This window comes from Balaenoptera physalus (genome assembly GCF_965194825.1).
Source record: "Balaenoptera physalus genome assembly, chromosome: 6".
NCBI lineage: Eukaryota > Metazoa > Chordata > Mammalia > Artiodactyla > Balaenopteridae > Balaenoptera > Balaenoptera physalus.
The window spans coordinates 62011179-62030122 of record NC_138885.1 but is presented as its reverse complement, the minus strand read 5'-3'; the positions used below and the strand labels follow the sequence as shown (position 1 = coordinate 62030122).

Here is an 18944-nt window from a genome sequence, read left to right as displayed (position 1 = left end):
AGCATATGCTGTGTAACCCAAGTAGCTGCACCCGCGAACACTGGTCGTGTTCAACTGGTGAAGAATTGGGTGGATTTGTTTTGGTCCAGGTGAGAAGAGTTCCGGGGTCAAGCGGTCACCTTCATAAAACCGAAGACGGTGACTGGGAGTGGAGTGACGACGAGATGGATGAAAAAAGTGAAGAAGGTAAAGCAGCTTTTTCGCAAGAAAAGGTAAATGACATTGATGATGATTTTCTAACCTGTGTCAAATTTATTTTTGTGTTTTTGGGGGTGTGTGTGTACTAATGAATATGTAATTGTTTTACAGTCACGAAGAGTAAAAGAAGAAAATCCAGAGGTGAGTGGTGGTTATTTATTTAGTTCTTTGCCTCGTCTCCCCACCCAGCCTCCTCCCACGAGTATCAGAGTCTGATCTCTTCGGGGAAGAACCTTCAAAATTTTGTTCTCATGGTATAGGGAAAAAAAGAAAAGGCACATAGGCTTTGCAGGTCTTGATACTGTCTGAGTTACTTTGGAGCTGTGTATACTGGGGCAGATTACTTTACTCTCTGAGCCTCAGTTTCCTCCTCTATCAAATGGGGGTGATCACAATACTTATAAAATTGCTGTGAGGATTGATAAAATCACATACGTGAAGCACTCAGTGGGGTTCTTAGCACAAATTAGTTACTCACTTAATCTTAATTATTAGGAATACTGTCACTTAGAAAACATAGTAGGCATACAGGAAAATTTCTCCTAGATTTTTAGTTTACCATAAAGCAAGATACTAACATGGTTAGGAACTCTAGGTTGAATTTGTTGGTTTTGATTTTTAAATCTCCTGCGTAACTTAGTAGGCAAGGAACAGTCTTTCATCAGGCTCCCTTTGAGAACTGGTCATCTTTTGATTACCTTTACTTCCTCCACTGGTTAATTATTCTAATGACTAATGATGACTGTAGTTCAAAGGACTTCCTAATTCTCCTAGAGGAAGTTTAAGCATATTTAAATAGCTCCAAGTATTTTACAAATCTAGTAATTAATGTGTACTTTGATAAATTCTCTTTAAGAAAACAGAAGACTTTGGGCTACAGCTGATATCCATCCCAACTTTCTTTTTAAATTAGCAGACATTTCCTTTTAATTAAATGGAGTAAATCTTATCATTCTGCTTTAAGTGGCAATAACCAGCTGGACCATCTAAGAAGAGAGCATCAGAGGTACAAGCCACTCTTCCCCCTGTCATCCCCACCCCCTGCCCCACCCCGGCTCTGGTCTCTTTTCATTCTCATGCCTCCCTGATGGGCCTTTCCTAGGGATTTTTCAGTCTGCCTGCCTCCTACTGGTAACTCTCCTTCAGATCCTGTTTCCTCCTATATTTATCACATGAATTAATCTCTTTGTTTCGTACATCAAATACGAGCTTTGATCAAGAAGTTATAAGGATGGTGATGTGCTCCACAGTAGGACATGTTGGCTACACACATATCCTGCTGGATTTTTGGAATGATCTTAACCCATTATCATGAACTCTGCCTTCGTCTTGTCACTGTTTTATCTAGAGTGAAGTGCAGATCAAGGTTTTTCATCTATTTCTAAGAGTGACTCTAACTAAAAGTGTCAGTTCTCCTTAGAAATAGAACAAAATAACATGATTCAAGTAACATCACTGACTCAAAAATCATTCGTTATTGGTTCACTTCAGGACATTTTCGTTGGATGATATTCACTGGAATCCTGCCTTACTAGTATAGGCTGATGGGTGTAGGTCTTTCCTCATGAGGATTTGTTAAGTTTATTTTGAGAATATCTTACTCTGTGCTTGTTGCAATTGCTCTGATAACTGATCTGTTATTTGGATAATAGCAGTATCTTTCTGGCAAACGTATTTTCTTCATAGACAGGAAAAATAGTAGTGTATAGCATGCTGTCAGTTGTTCATCAAACATCCCTGTCAACTTTCTTGAGTGGAATTTGAAAGTCTTAGGCACTTCACTGTATCTAGACTCACTTGATTTCCCAGTGGCATATGTCTGTTCCCATACTGGTTTATAATTAAGGAAACATATAGATAAGCTTCTTATTTCTGTGGAAGGATACATTAGTTTGAATGTAAACACTCCCCCCAAACTTTAGGAATCACCAACTCTATCTGCTATTACACAGATTCCCATGCCATTTTATTGTTTTTGGTTTTTTTGGGTATTTTTAGCAAGGCTGGCATTTCAGCATCCTGAGCTGTGTTCAGAATCTCTTCAGTGTTGGTTCCTGTGTCCTTTCAGCTCTTAATTAAAGTAGCCCCCTGATTTACCAATCACACCAAGTCACTTTTTGGCTGTGAAGCAAAAAATATTTTTTAATCTATTATAAAGGGAATTAAAATGGTTGAATATGTAAATATTCAACAAACATAAACATAAGTATATAAATTATATAAACATAAATTATATATATAAATATATATAAAATATAAATTATATATATAATGTGTGTACTGTGTGCACTGTTGTAGTAGGTGTTGGGGATACATCAGTGAGACAAACAGAGTGAAATCCCTGTCCTTGTGGAGCTTGCATTCCAATGGGAGTAGATAAACAATATCCAATAGCCTTCATAAGTAAGTGAGTTATGTGGTTTGTTACAATGGAATAGGAGTAATGGAAAAAACTAGAATAGGGTAGAGGGTGAGGTATTATGGTTGGGGTTTATAATTTTAAAAGGGTTAGTCTGGATAGGCCTTACTGAGAGGCACATAAAGACTTGTAAAAAGGTATGGGAGAATTAAATAGAAATAACTCTGAAGGACCACTTTTATCCTGTTACCGTTCTTACCCCTGTGACTGTCCTGTGTTTCCAGAGGTTATCAGTTTGCAATGTTTTCTTCCAGACCTTTCCTGCTCGTTCACATACAAATATGTACATAAAGAAATCTAGCATATCATTTAAAAAATATAAGTGAGATTATAAAAACTATAAAATTTTGCATCTTGCCTTATATCTTGGAAATCTTTCCACAGTAGTTGCTATAAATCTGCCTCTTTATTTTTTAACTGCCTTTTTATTTTTTAATGGTTTATTTAACCATTTTATTTTTTAATGGTTTATTTAACCATTTCTTTCTTCTTGAGCATTTAGGTTGCTATTACAAACTATTCCATTAACATTTTTTGTGTACGCACTTTGAGGGGCACACATATAAATAAAGCATAGGTACGTAGAACTGTGATTGCCAGAATCTGCTGATTTGGGATTTTTATAGCTGTTATCAAAAACTGTATCATGTTAAATATCTTATCATTGTATTTGTCAGTTATACCTCAAAGCTGAAAAAAAAGCTGTATACAGTCTCAGACAGTGTACCTTATACCTTTAAACATCTTTTAAAGGGAAAAGGTGTACTAAATGGCACATTGAAATGCCAGTGTGTTTACTTCGTAATAAGCTTTTCAATAATACTTGTCATTTAAATTGCAGTTGAGTTACTTACTTGACTATAAGCCACTAGGTGACTGGGAATAGTATTTTTTTCATGTCCGTGTTCCCTTAGCATCTAGTAGACATGCTATATGTATTTGTTGGTGACATGGAAACCTATGCACTGAATATCAGACTCTAAACAAGTGCCTGAATAGATTTATCATATTTATAAGTAGGTAAGAAGTGGGGGAAGGATCAAAAGACAGACGTTTTATAATCGAGCTGAAGTTCAGAAAAAGTAGCCTTAGTAGTTCCACACTTAGAGTGAGATGCTGCAATAAAGGAGGGGCATTTTAGAAATGCTTATTTTGTGAGGGGCTATTTGGCTTCCTGGGAAGTATAGGCAGAATGTCCAGGTATTACAGTACTAGTTGGAGAAGACTGAGAAGGCCAGGGTTGGGTATTTGCCAGAGGGACATTGGGTAGATGTGCCTGGTACTGGGCCGTATTTGGAGATAAGAAATTCCGGTGTAAAATGTAAAGTTCCAGAGTTACACCACTTGTCTAATGAGAGTCGTAGCCAAACTTAGTGAGAAATTGGTCCTGGTGTGAGAAATTGGTTAGTGTTCTTAACCTGGTTTTTAAGAAATATCCTTGCAAAGTATTTGTCACCTACTAGTAATTATTAATTTGTAATAAGTAAATAATTCATGCTAATTTCATTTATTTAGTATCTTATTCCACTTGGATGGTGGAAGCCAGTGGAGACTAAAGGTTAATAATATAACAATAATAATGAAGTTAGTTAATTGGACAAATGTTTAACCTGGGCCTGATTTCCCATGGAGCTGAGTTAGGCACTGTGGCATTGTGGGAATTATACAAAAGCACAGAAGAGGGCCTTCTCTCCAGAAGCTGCTCATCTCTTTGGGGGTAGGGCTTGGGAGTGGTATTTGCAAGGACAAATAACAAATAAGTGGTATTTCTTAGATAAGGTTTCCTAGTTGATACAGCATCCTAGCTTATATAAAACCTTTCAACTATTATCTCATTATTGATTTTTTTTTTCTTTTGCTTTATAAAAAATTTTCGTTGTTGTGGTTTGATCTTCTTTTTGACCAGTGATTTTGGAATCCTTTTGTCAGACTCCGAAATAATCAGTACATGTCTTATAATTCTTTAAGCAATTTTTATACCTTAATTTTTTATATAAAAGTAAAATTGACTTTATTCTTTTTAAATTTATTTATTTTATTTATTTATTTTTGGCTGCATTGGGTCTTCGTTGCTGCATGCGGACTTTCTCAAGTTGCAGCAAGCAGGGGCTACTCTTCATTGCGGTGCGCGGGCTTCTCATTGCGGTGTCTTCTCTTGTTGCAGATCACAGACTATAGGCGCGTGGGCTTCAGTAGTTGTGGCACATGCACTCAGTTGTTGTGGCTCGCGGGCTCTAGAGCTCAGGCTCAGTAGTTGTGGCGCACGGGCTTAGTTGCTCCGTGGCGTGTGTGATCTTCCCGGACCAGGGCTCGAACCTGTGTCCCCTGCATTGGCAGGCAGATTCTTAACCACTGCACCACCAGGGAAGCCCTGACTCTATCTTTAAATTCACACTTTCTTTTGGTTTCATTTAAGTGAGGAGGACATTTTCCAAGGCTTCTATTAAGGGACCACTCGGTTTATAGTAACCCTTCTGTTAGGCGTCATGAAAACATGGTTTGCAATCCTGGTTCCACATCAGAAAAACCAAAAGTTTTAAAAATGCAGATCCCTAGACCCAGCAAATCAAATTGTGATTTGGTGGTTTGGGGTGATGTCCAAGGCAACTCTGATTTTTAAAAAGCTGTTCATATGATTCTGATATGTGACTAGGATCAAGGACCCACTGACTCAGAAAACCGCACCAGTCGTTCTGAATCCAGAAGTCCAGACTGGAATCCAGGAAGACTGAGTGCTGCAAATTCCTGAAGATTTTTTTAAAATATCTGCCTATCAGAAGTCTAAAAAAAAAAACAACCCCAAAAACAAGCAAACAAAAAAAAACAAAAAACGATTAAGACATTTCAGAAATCCCTTGGAAAAGTTGTCCTTATTTAATCAAGTGTAATGGTGCCAGGTGGGAAGGTTTGATGACAGAAGCCCTGTAGGGCCCATGGCAGGTATATTGAAGAATTTTGTTGTAGAGTCTAGGCTAGGTTAATTGTTTCCCAACTCTGATATTTTGTTCTGAGGAGAAAATACATTTGGTGTGGATTTAGGTTGAGTGAATTTTACCAGAGCTTAGACACAATGTGGAAGCTAAATTCATTGCTTATGTTACTCAGTGCTATTGCTGGGTGATTTTTAAAACTGCCTTTAGCTTTTTGAAATTATTTCTGATGACATTGTGTTTTCCGGACGCCTGTCAGCTCTCATGTTGTCTTATACGCATTTGTAGTTGGAGGCAAAGATTTGATTTCTCCCTCCAAATTGATTGTACTGGATCACAGACGGCTTTTACTTGATGCTTTTATGATGTCACTTTCTAAAAGGTGTTCTTATTGCAGGTGACTGGCTTTCCAACTGGTTGTGGATAAACTTAGAATCTTCTGTATTTCTGAAAATAAACCTTTTGTTTTGGAGTAATTTTAGGTTTACAGAAAATTTGCAAAGATAGTGTACTCTGTAGGGTTCCCGTACATTCCTCATCCATGCTCTTTTACCGTTAATTTCTTTCGTAGCCCTGGCATGTTTGTCACAACTAAAAACCATCAGTGCTCCATTACTATCCGCTACATCTCAGATTGTATTTGTATTTCATTAGTTTGTCCACTAACATCCTTTTTCTGTCCCAGGATCCAATCCAGGATAACCCATTGCATTTAGCTCCAGTATTTTTAAAAATAGAAAATGAGAAGATTAGATAGAGCACTATGAAAAATTAGAAAGTGGATGTTGTCCCTTTTTTGTCTCTATTCCAAGATCCTTTCCTCTGTCACTCAGTCCTAGAGGCCTGTCTCCAGGGCCGTGTCCAACATTAATCTGTTATTCTTCTCTTCCCCTCCTATCAAAACACCCATTCTCTCAAGTATCCTTCTTAATAGCAAACTGTTTAAAATTTTAAAAAAATTCCAATAGACAAATTTATATTATACTGTTAATGAATGACAGCTGCTTAATGTGTTAGGTTTCTTGTAAGTTTTTACATTTAAAAATGCATGCCCAGAAGTCATGCCCTAAACTGATAGAATGGGGTCCATGATAGTGAAATTTGGCAGACTACAGTGGTTGTCAAGGAAGATGTTTTGTGCAGGGAACCTCCCTCTCCACCACTCCTGTGCATCTCTGCACATTTCCTGCACCAGTGGGAGCCGGAGACTGGTTTCTTCATCACGTGCAGGGTTACACCTACACAGTGAGGTTGCACAGTAATAACTCTCTGTGGCCCTAACTGTCCGGGAGTAAGGGACAGGGCGTGAGATGGGCCTCCCCAGGGGAAAGAGAAGTTGTCACCTCTAGTAAATGCCATTAATTTTCCAGATTACAAACCTTCTTTGACTAAAGGTAGGATATTCTGTAGGTGATATGATGTGGCTTTTGGTAGTATCTCAAACCTTAATTAAGAATGAACTTATTTACAAAACAGAAACAGACTTACAGACATAGGAAACATATTTACGGTTACCAAAGGGGAAAGGGGGGGTATAAATTAGGAGTTTGGGATTAGCAGATACACACTACTATATATAAAATAGGTAAACAACAAGGTGCTACTGTATAGCACAGGGAACTATATTCAATATCCTGTAATAATCCATAATGGAAAAGAATATGAAAAAGAATATATATATGTATAATTGACTCACTTTGCTGTACACCAGAAACTAACACAACATTGTAAATCAACTATACTTCAATAAAAAAGAAAAAGAAAAAAATTTAAGTTAAAAAAAAAGGTTGTGGAATCAGTCTGAAAAATTCTTTATAAGAGATCATTTGGGGTAGGCCAAGGCCCTCTGGCTGGTTAATGAACACAGGTTGTTTGTTCTTCTAACATAGTCATTTTCCCCCAACATTTTAATATGAAAAACTTCCAAAATATTGCAACAGTAAAAACATTTTATAGTGAACATCCACCCAGCAATCACCTGGATTCTGCCATTACTATACTTGCTTCATCTCATGCACAGCCATCTATTCATCTATCAGTCTATCTTCGTTTTCGGATGCAATTCAAAGGAAACTACAGACATGGGTATACTTCCCCTTATTTCTTCATTACTAACAGTTATTTTCGCGGAAGCACAGAGAGTAAGAATTTTACGCTCTTAAACTTTAGAAAACTCTTGCCACAAAGAGTTTCTGATGACTTCTGATAATTTTAGAATCGATAGTAAGTTTAGGGAATAATATATATTTTTCATTCTTTGTCGATGTTGTTTCTCTTTTAGTTTGTCTTTCAAGTTTTGTTCCAGGGCAGAGTTCACAAAAGTAGGACTTGAGGCAGAAATATTTGGGGTATCACATTAGGGTCAGGTTTCCAGCTTGGAGAGAAAAATATAACCTATTACTCTAGCTTTTCTTTTGGGGAAAATGTGTTTTAAAAATCCAACTACCCATATATATTTTTGAAATCCAGTGCTGTGAATAAATTGTTCAAAGTAATGATTAAAGGGGCAGGTTGTGCTAATCCTAACATCCTTTCGTTAGGGGGCCCTTAACTTGAGATGAAGTTGTGTGACAAGAAAAAAAAGGTCGTTGGGCATCTTTCTGTTATCAGGTTTAAAATATCAAATAGTCCCTGCCTTTTTAGCTCGGTGGTTCTCTAAAAGCCTAAGGATCACCTGGGGCACTTATTAAAGATGCAGATTCTCTTCTGTCTCCATGAAATTCTGAATCATAGGCTGGGTGGTGCCCCGGAATCTTTAACGTGTGTCGTAGGTGATCCCAATGCAAGTAGTCAAAGGACCACACTCTGGGAAATGGTGCTTTAAAATTACTTAAATTATTTAAGATTTTTGTCTCTGATAACTGAGACTTACTGTAACCACACTGAACTTAACGTCTGATTTTGGTGTTCTTACATGCTGTAACGGTGGCTCTGTTAACAGATCGCGGTGAACGCCAGCAGCATACCCAAGCAGATACAGTCCCTGTCTGTGCAGGACTCTCAGGTACGTTTCTCTGCCTGTCATTTACGTTGTAGACAGATTTTCTTTTTTCTTTTAACAAAACCTGACATTTTAGAAAGATAGACAATATCAGGGTGGTGCTTCCAAAGCAGGGGCTTGTAAACACTCTTTTTTAATAAGTATGGAGAAGAGAAGACTGTCACTATTGACTGTGATTTTCAGGGCCTCCAACCTTTAAATGATAGGTTCAAGAGCAAGAACTGATTACCAGACTGCTTCTGAAATTGCTGGTACTGTGAGAAATGAGAAAAGGGAAAGAAAATGACTCACCATTCTGCTAGATTCCAGCCACAAAACATTATAGTTAATTGATACTTTCCTTTTTTGCTCCTGGTTGGATTTCTAAACTGTTTTTATAATTCTTTTATCACTGAATTTTATGGGCCAATTTATCTCTACAACTCGCCTTGTAAAAATAATAGTCCAGTGACTGTGAAATGAATTCATATTAAAAGTTATATGACAGAACACGTGTGCCACGAGTTGTGTCGGGCGCTGATGAAGGATGCTGAGCTCTCCAGGGCAGGGGCTGTGGACATAGAACCGGAGTGCAGGCCCCCGTTCTGGTTTTGCTGTGTAATTAATAGGCAAGCCCTTCAGCTCTCAAAGTGGTTATACTGTCAAGTATCACCAGCCGGAGGATCACATTTTCCCTCCAAAGCTGCATATTCCACTTCAATTTATTTCTATTCTACCTGATCCGTATTTTATGAAACAGCTGTATGCAGAGGAGATAGAGTGATGGGATTTCATGATTGCAGGTCAGACATCTAGTCCTTGACCCTTATCTTTTATACCTGAGGAAGCAAAGACTTGCAGAGGTGAAATGGCTCAGCCAAGGTTGCACAACTACTTAGAGGCAGAGCCTTTACATTGTATTGGGCGACTCAGTAAAACACCTTGAAGTAAACTGTAGGGATTGGTTGAATGACAAAAGGAAAGGTAGGAACAACAACAGGTCAGAAGGCAAAGAGTAAAGGAAACAGGAAAAGGGATTAGGATACCTAGTAGTAAATAACATGGTATAGTTTCACTCATTTTCATATACATTATTTTGTTCTCCCAGGAAACTTTTGGGGCAGGTATTATCCCCGTTTTGTAAATGAGAAAATAAGTCCGGAGAATGACTTGCCCACAGTCGCATAGCTGGTCAGTGGCAGAGCCAAGTCTTGACCTAAAATCCGTTATTTTTCTACTCCAATAGGAACGTCTCATGTCCAGGAATTGGTAGGAGTAGGGAGAGGCTGTGTAGCAGAGGCAGTCATGGCTGATGATCTATGTTCAAGGAAATAGACTCTAGGGGAGAAAGGTAAACTGTGGCCTCACCTACTAGGTCCCTCCATCCTCTGCATCATGAGGTTTAAAGTGCCCAACCTTTGTGCATCACCAAGGCCCAGTCAGTACGGTCCACGGCTCGGGTTGCAAGGCGCCCCTCTAGATGGCTGAGCTTTCCTTTCGACTTAACTGCTGCTTATACCAGTTGTTCCTAGGGCCCGTCCTCCTACTGAGGCTTTCTATATGAAACATTTGAATCCACAGTTGTGATGGGAAGTAGACACCATTCTAGTGTTCACACAGAGGTCTTATGTGGACAAATAAGACCTGCATGTGTAAAGACCTAGATTTGAAATTTCCAGGAAGAGAGGGCTCTATGAGTCAAGGGCTATCATGATTTTATGCATTTATTTCCCCGAGTTTATAACAGCTTGCTGTTTTGTTTTTAAAGGGCTTACTCAATGCTAGTGAAGACTACAGAGAAGCTTCTTGTGCCGTGAACCTAGTTTTAAGATTAAGGTAAATAATATTGTTTATTTTGCATCACTTTTCCTACATATAGTACAATATTCTGATCTCCTTCCTTAGCTTTTCATAATATTAGCATAAAATAAAATTGTTACCTTGTTTGATCTCCCCAAATAGCCTGTGGGTGCTGTATTCCCAGGACTAATTGCTCTCTTCTAGTTGCTTCCTCAAGAAGAATAAGAAAGAAAAGCACCGTGTGAGTGTATCTGCAGGCTCAGTGTACCCTTCATTAAGTTTTTTTTTTCCTTGCCTTTTCTTCCTTTTCTTCCTTCCTTCCTTTCTTTCTCTTTTTTTTTCTTTTCTTTTTTTTACAATGTTAGATCACAGTAAGAGATTTTTAATGAGTTTCTTTCTCACTTCAGCAGTCAGTCTCTGACAGAAATAAACCATGCTTGTACGACAAGTTGCCTGTTCAGAACATTCTTCAGTGACAGGTTTGATCAGCCACTGTGGAGAGATGATAGATATATTATGAAAGAACCCTCAGTCTTCCAGGAAATGGATACAAATATGGTGCCTGACAGTCTAGTCTTTGTATCTAGTGAATGAAAGCTTTCTATTTCAAGGATTTTTAAAAATAAGGTCAATTTAATGTATGTTCTTTGTTAAGAATTTGGAATCTTAAGACAAAAGAAATTTGCTTGAACTTAATTGTAAATAGCTGAACTTACCAGGTCAATCACCGTCACATTTTTTAAAAAAAATTTTTATTGGAGTAGTTGCTTTACAATGTTGTGTTAGTTTCTACTGTACAGCAAAGTGAATCAGCTATACATATACATATATCCCCTCTTTTTTGGATTTCCTTCCCATTTAGGTCACCACACAGCACTGAGTAGAGTTCCCTGTCACATTTTTGAAGGCATTTTCAAATATGTTCTCCTTTGACAATTAAACAAATAGAACACATGGCTAATGGGCCTTTTTCAGAGCCGTGGCTATAAAAGGTGGATTCATTTTCAAGGTTAGTTTCCAGCCCTCTGAATTACCATAATCTGTCAGGGTAGATTATCTTCGCCATAATCACCCCTTCCTTCTGATGGTCATTTACAATCTGCAGTGCATTTTCCCATACTTACCATGGGAACCTCACAGCGACCCTTGGTGCACTTTAATTCAGAGTTGATTTCCAAGTCAAGATGTGAAATTATTACAAGACTATTTTCCTTATATTTGAGAGTAACCTTGCTTGTGATTCACAGTTAGTGTATTTAACAGTCTCCAAAGAATGCAATAGCCCTTTCCCTTTTCGTTTGACTTTGGAAACAGGTACTCCTTTTATTTTTCACTTGTTCATTTATTCACTCATAAATATTCACCGATATTTCTGAGAAAGCAATTCTGCGCCGGGCTCAGTGTTTGTCTTTGAGACGCAAGGGTGAGTGAGACTACGGAGGTTACAGGCTAGCCCGCTGAGCAGGCAATGTTGGAAGTCACCTTTAGAACCCAGTCATCCAACCTCCTACTTGACATACGCAGGAGTCTTTTCTTCAGTGCCCCTGCTGGGTGTTTACCCAGCCCCTGTGCATACTTCAGTTCACTCTTCTTCCGCGATCACCTCTGTGATACCGAAAAGCTTTAATTGCTATGTCCTCTTGAAGATTTAGCTGACCTTCCTATTCTGGGCTCAAATTCTGACCCTTAGAGCACATATCAGGTTCTCTGGATAAGTCTCCTGAAGAGTGTTAAAATGCATACTTTGAGCCTTATTTCCAAATATTGTTTTGCTCTAGGTACTGGGACAGTATAAAACAGTTGCATTCTCTCATTTTTCTGAGAGCCATTTGTTTTTTGCCAGGCTTGCTCTTCTCCTTTCCTAGGCAAAACAGCAAAAGTAACTTTAGCCTTGCTTCTCACGGTACAGTTCTGTATCCCCCTCCCAATCATCCTTGTTTACTCCTAGTGACTTTTAGTCTGCATCTGCATTTGTTACCCTTTTTCTCATGGGCTTAGGCGGTGGTTTTCCTGAGTTCATGGCTTGGGTCACTAGTCTTAAAAGATTCTCCATAAAGAAAGAGTTCCATGTTCAAATAAGTTAAGAAACAACGGGTAGTATCCATCTATTACACACACACACACACACACACACACACACACACACACACACACACACCTCTTTTTGGACATCACAAGGAAGATTAACATTAAAGGTTCTAAGAAGTTCTGCAGGAGAGGAATTTGTTTAACTTTGTTTACTCTAAGACCTCTTCAACTTCAGAACTCTTTTCATGGTATTATTTTCCAGTTTAACCTTGTCCCTTTTAAATGGAGCACCTATATTTAAATGTAGGACTCCAGATGTGATCTGAGCACGCTAGAATACAGTAGTTAGGTCATGTGTTTTTTTGCAATTCACACTCTATTTCTCCTAAATAGAGAAATTTATAAATTTCTCCTAAATCAGTCCAAGTTTTCATTGCCTTTTGAAATATCTGTGTAATTTGGTGATGAATTTAGCATGACCCAACAGTCAAACAAAAACCTCTGATTGTGTTTTTTCCATTTGAAGGGCTACCAAGGCTGACTCTGAACTGCAACTTATGTTTTAAAACTCTGTGTACATCTTCGCATTTGTCACTATAAGAATGGACCTGGTGGTTTTGACTCATTGCTCGCCCACCGTACATTTCACTCCTGACTGTCAATGTGTCATATTAGTTACAATGTTTGTATATACGTCCCTTGTCAATTTGATGACCCTATCTTTTGCACCTTTATCCAGAACATTGATTATCGTGTTCAACAGTTCACGTAGGACAGAGCCTTCTGGCATCTGTTAGAAACTGCTCACTTTCTGAATGGCTTTCAATAATTAACTAGTATTTTTTGGTATAGTTGCTCAATCAGAAACAAATCCTATTGACTCTACTGCCTTTTAGTCAACATTTAACTAACTATTCAAAAGGCTATCATAACAGGATCCATTAAAAGTATTTCTGAAATTAAGACATATCAATGATATTTTCAAAAAATGGAAGTGAATTTTAGTATAACTTATTTTTAGCAAACACATGTTTATGCCTAATTGCTTATATGCATCTTTCTTGTTGTTGTTAAATGTTCACAACGTATTTGTTTAAATTCGTGTTTTTTTTACATTTGAGAACTCATGAATCTCTCAGAATATGTTGTTGGACTCCTTTAAGGGCAATCCTTGTACAGTTGTGAACGGTGCAGGGGTTAGGAGCACTGACTCCCAGCGAAGTTGAAAATCTGCTTATAATTTTACAGCCGGCCCTCTGTATACACAGTTCCACATCTACAGATTTAACCAGCCATGGGCTGTGTAGTCCTGTGGTATGTATGTATTGAAAAAAAAAAAAATCCTCATATAAGTGGGCCTGCACAGTTCAAATCCCTGTTGTTTGCAGGTCAACTGTACTTTAATTTGAGAAATAGCCTTTAAAAGTTAACAGTTAAAAGCTATTAAGTTTTGGGGGTCACCCTCTGATGATGTAAACGTAAGCAGCAGCTACTCTCATTCATCCTATAGATATTTATCAAGCACCTACCTTGTGCATGGCACTGTTCTAGGCCCTGTGATGCAATAAGGGAAAAAACAAAAGACAAATTTCCTGCCCTCCAGGAGCTTACATTCTAGAGGTAGGGAGAGGAATAATTCAAATACGAGCATTACTGATATGATATATCAAGTTCTCTGAAGGAAAAGCTGCATCAAGAGGCTAGAAAGTCTGAGGGTGCTGTTCTGTATTAAGGAAGGCATGTTAGTTTTCTATTGCTATGTAACAAGTTACCACAAATTTCGTGGCTTAAAGCAACCTCCATTTATTATCTCATAGCTTCTGTAGGTCAGAAGTCTGGACACGGCCTACTTGGGTCCTCTGCTGTGGCTCACCAGGCTGCAGTTAAGACCTGCTCACCTGGAGCTTGAGGTCTTTTTTCAAGCTCACTTGGGCGTGGCCAGAATTCAGTTCCTTGCAGGTGTGGACTGAGATCCTCGGCTCCTACAGGCCACCCCACTCCAGACAGTTCACAGCCTGACTTTGCTTTTTTCAGGGGCAGTTGGAGAACATTTCCCCTGCCCTCCAAGGGCTCAGTCCCTCTGTTAAAGGTTTTTTACCTAATTAAGCCAGTCTCATCTAGAATAGTCTCCCTTTTGATTAAGTCGAAATCAACTGATTTGGAACTTGAATTACATCTGCAAAATCCCTGCACCTTTGTCATAAAATATAACTTAATCACAGGAGTGACAGCCCATCATACTGAAAGGTCTGGGTCACACTCAAGGCAGAGGATTACGTAGGGCACGTACACCAGGGGACAGGAAGGTTGGAGGCCATCATAGAATTCTACATACCATAAAAGGGCTCTCTAAATAAAGGGATAGTTGAGCAGACCCCTGACAGAAGTGAGGAACCAAGCCATGAGGTTGCTTGGAGGAAGAAAGTTCTAAGCAGAGCAAACAATGATCGCAAATATTCTGAGCAGGAAGGATGTTCTAAGTAGTTATAGAAACAGCCAGGGAACCAGTGTGGCCAGAGTGGTGGTTGGGGGGGGTGGGGTGAGGTCTGAAGGTTAGCAGGGGCTGAATCATGTAGGGCCATATAGCCTGTGGTCAAGACTTTGGATTTCTTTTTTTTTTTGGAAAGAGTACTTTATTTATTTATTTTAATATGCATTCATCTGAGTGTGAATTTTGGCACACCTTCACACTGTAGTGTTCTAAAACTGATTTGGAACTAGAGAGCCATATTTCTTATTTTGGGATTTTCTGTGTAACTAAGCAAACCAAAAGTTTTACAAACAGATGAATATGAATAATCATCCAACAAAAGAGATAATGTGCAATAGGATGAGATGGCAAAGGACCGGCCTGTAAAGGCTCAAACAGGTTTATAAAGGAAAACTGTAGATAACTTGGGGCTGGTTTTAAAAGACTCAGGGTAGTAAGAAACTGAGATCCCACCAACAAGGGGAAACTTACTGAATATTCATGCATGAACAATGCAAACTAGGAAACCTCCCTGCAGCAAATAAAGAAATCCAATGAATAAAAAGTAGTTCAGTCTTGCCGTAATGAGGCCCTGAGCTAGTATTTTTTTTCAATTTTATTTTATTTATTTTTTATACAGCAGGTTCTTATTAGTTATCTACTTTATACATATTAGTGTATATATGTCAGTCCCAATCTCCCAATTCATCCCCCCACCCCCCCACCCCCCACTTTCCCCCCTTGGTGTCCATACGTTTGTTCTCTACATCTGTGTCTCTATTTCTACCCTGCAAACTGAGCTAGTATTAATATTTCTATCTGACAAGAAAAACGTTGATGCTTAAGATTTACTTTTGCATTTTACCTATCAGATCTTTGTTTTTGAGCACGTATTTGTCAAAATCATTCACCACCTCCCTCAAGGGACTCAGTTAATATATTTGCCTAGTTGTTGCAATTCTCTCATATCCGCTGTCTGTGAATAATGATGCTTCTTTAATCACTCATTAACACTACAGTTTATCACCTCCCACCATTCGTTAGATTGCCTTCAGAATAAAAATAAAGAACTTCCAGAGTATTCTTTTAATATCTAACAGATATCACACGCCAAAACCAGTTCAGTTGGGAAGAAGTGGAAGGACATTCAACAGGAATTCAACTTGTAAATGAAACCAACAAATTATAAGTTATACATAATTGAGAGTGTTTGCTAAGAGTATGTTAACACATTTTATACAGATGCTTCTGATTTCCTTCTTGTGCCACTAAATGAACCGACTATATTTTAAGTGCGTGGTTAAAGTAGGAAATCAAAAACTGGTGTAAGACTTTTGTGATAGTCAATTATTTTGCACATTTGACAAAAAGAAATCTTTACTGAATGTAAACTGGAGAGTGGCTTTTATTAGGTTCTCAACCTTGTGGTGTAGCAGGTAGTAGAAACATCATGGGGCTTGACTTATCAAAACTGGGTTCTAGTCACTTATTAGCACCAGAGCCTAAGTTTTTCCTTCCCTAAAATAAGAATAACTATGGGGTAGAGGGTGTGGTACAGTAAAATTAAATAAAAACCAAATACTGTTTCGGGGATCAGGAGGTTGACAAGATTCCAATCCCAAATGTGAAACTGTTTGGCTGGGTGGTGCATCACTACATTTCTAGACTTCCCTTTACTCACTTAAAAGACAAGGGAGATGGATCATACAGCCTTTGGGGTCCTCTTTATCTCTGAAACTTTATTGATGTATTATGTATGAAGTCAAAGGGTTATTTTGTGAGATTGAAATAAAATATACGTTTGTGATCATATGCCCAAAGAATTAAATTGGTGCAAAATGCAATGAATTATTACCTTATTATTACTCTTTTTATTACCATTCTGATGACTGTTGTGCTCTGAAGGTCTTTCTGTGTGTGTGTGGTTGTGTGTGTGTGTAGTAGTAGTAGTAGCAGTAGTTGTTGTTCTTGCTGTTGTTGATTTTCAGTGGTGTATAGTATTTCCAAATATCAGTCATCGTTATGATAGCCAGAGTTTTTACTATGTCTCTTTACCAACATTTTTATACAAAAATTATTTAATATCTTAAAAAATCGTCTCACATTTAAAGTTAGCAATGATATGCATAAAGTGAGTTTCATATGTCAATTTTATTTTTTCTAATGCATATTAAAGACTTTGGATTTCACTGTTTGTGGATGGGAAACCGTGGTGGAAGGTTTGTGAGCAGAAGAGTTACACCATCTGAGTGAAATTTTAAAATAAGTCCTGCGATTGCTTTATGGAGACTAGACCATATAGATACCATTCAGGGTGGAAGCGGAGGGCCCATTGGCTGGCTATTGCCCTGGTGCAAAAAATGATGATGTGACCTGGACCAGGGTGGGAAGTAATGGAGGTGGCGAGCAATTATCAGATTCTGGATGGAGGAGAGAAGACTTAAAAGGTTTGGGCCTGAAAATACAGATGAATGGAGTTGCTGTCTTCTGAGATGAGGAGGGGAGTTGGAGTTGCAGGTTTGGGCAGAATCAAGAATTCAGTTTTGGACAAGTTCAGTTTGAGTTGTCTAGTGGAAATCTATTTCATGATGTCAAGTAGGCATTCAGGTACACAAGCCTAGATTTCAAAGGAGATATATTTCTGGGCAAGAGAGATAAATTTGAGAACTGGTGCATACGGTTTTTAAAGCTATGAAGTCATATGAGCTCACGTAGGGAGTGAGTGATGGTAAAGAGTTCAAGGTCTTGCACACTCTCAGGTGGTGCATGGATGAGGAGCAATCAACAGATTGGTGAGGAGAGGCTGGTGAGGTCGAGGAGAGATAGTGGTCCTGTAAGTCAAACAGAGGAAGTCTCAAGAAAGGAGGAGTGAAAAGCTACATCAGTTATTATCAATAGATCAAGTACAGTGGGAACTGGGAATTCACCATTGTGTTTGGCAAAATATCAATACATTCTTAACCATTCTTGACCTTGGCAAGAGTTATTTTAGTGCAGTGGTGGGGACAAAAGCCTGATAGAACTGGGTTCAGGACAGAGTGGCGAGAGAAAACATAATGTAACAAAGATAGATGACTTGTTAGTATGGACAACTCTTGCTAGAAATTTGCTGTACAGGGGGAGCAAAGAAATGGGGTGTTAGCTCAATGAGAATATGGGATGAAGGGAGGGTTTTTGTTTTTAAAGTATTGTTTAATGGAAATGATCCGATAGAGAAGGAAAATGGAATGAGAGACGGGACATTTGTAAGCCTGATGTCCTCAGCTGGGTGGGAAGGGATGACGCCCAGCTATCCATGTGGATGTCAGCCTTAGACAGGAGAATGGATAGATGTCTGTCTGACATTGCAGCCGCAGTGATGGAAGGGCAGGCAGAGGTGCAGGGAGCTTGGTGATTTGGGGTATGGGCTCGTGGAAGTCTTCTTCTGTTAATTCTCTTCTCTCAGTAAGATAAGGAATGTCATCATTGAGAGCGAGGAAGGAAAAGATGTTCAAGGTTGGAGAAATGAGATAATTGTGTAGGAGAGCTGGAGAGTCAATTCACCAGGGAGATGCGATAGGCTGAACAGGCTGCACCGGTGATCACTTGAGGTTAGGGATTGTGAATTTTAAGTGAACCAGTAGCTTGTTCCCTGAAATGGACATTATCCTGATGTCCCAGAATATAAGTGTGTGCGAGTGTGATCATCATCTAAATGGAAACAGAGCATTTAAAAACATTCCTAGAGGGTTCTATGAACACACCCTTGCAGGCCCCAGCTTTAGAGTCACTTTTTTTTTTTTAAATTTATTTATTTATTTATGGCTGTGTTGGGTCTTCGTTTCTGTGCGAGGGCTTTCTCTAGTTGCGGCAAGCGGGGACCACTCTTCATCGCGGTGCGCGGGCCTCTCACTATCGCGTCCTCTCTTGTTGCGGACCACAGGCTCCAGACGCGCAGGCTCAGCAATTGTGGCTCACGGACCTAGCTGCTCCGCGGCATGTGGGATCCTCCCAGACCAGGGCTCGAACCCGTGTCCCCTGCATTGGCAGGCAGACTCCCAACCACTGCGCCACCAGGGAAGCCCTAGAGTCACTTTTTAAATCATGAACAAATATGGGTCATAGAGTTGCCCTCAGTGG

General features: G+C 39.0%; 1 protein-coding gene across 5 annotated transcripts in view; it reads left to right on the top strand.

The window, feature by feature from the left end:
• Positions 1–18944, top strand: part of STK39 (serine/threonine kinase 39) — a 304504-nt gene that overhangs the window by 186570 nt on the left and 98990 nt on the right. For all 5 annotated transcript variants that reach the window (XM_082465063.1, XM_082465065.1, XM_082465066.1 and 2 more), the window contains 4 exons: positions 90–212; positions 310–339; positions 8489–8551; positions 10296–10363. In XM_082465063.1, coding sequence (XP_082321189.1) covers positions 90–212; positions 310–339; positions 8489–8551; positions 10296–10363 — 284 coding nt within the window. The remainder of the gene's footprint in view (positions 1–89; positions 213–309; positions 340–8488; positions 8552–10295; positions 10364–18944) is intronic.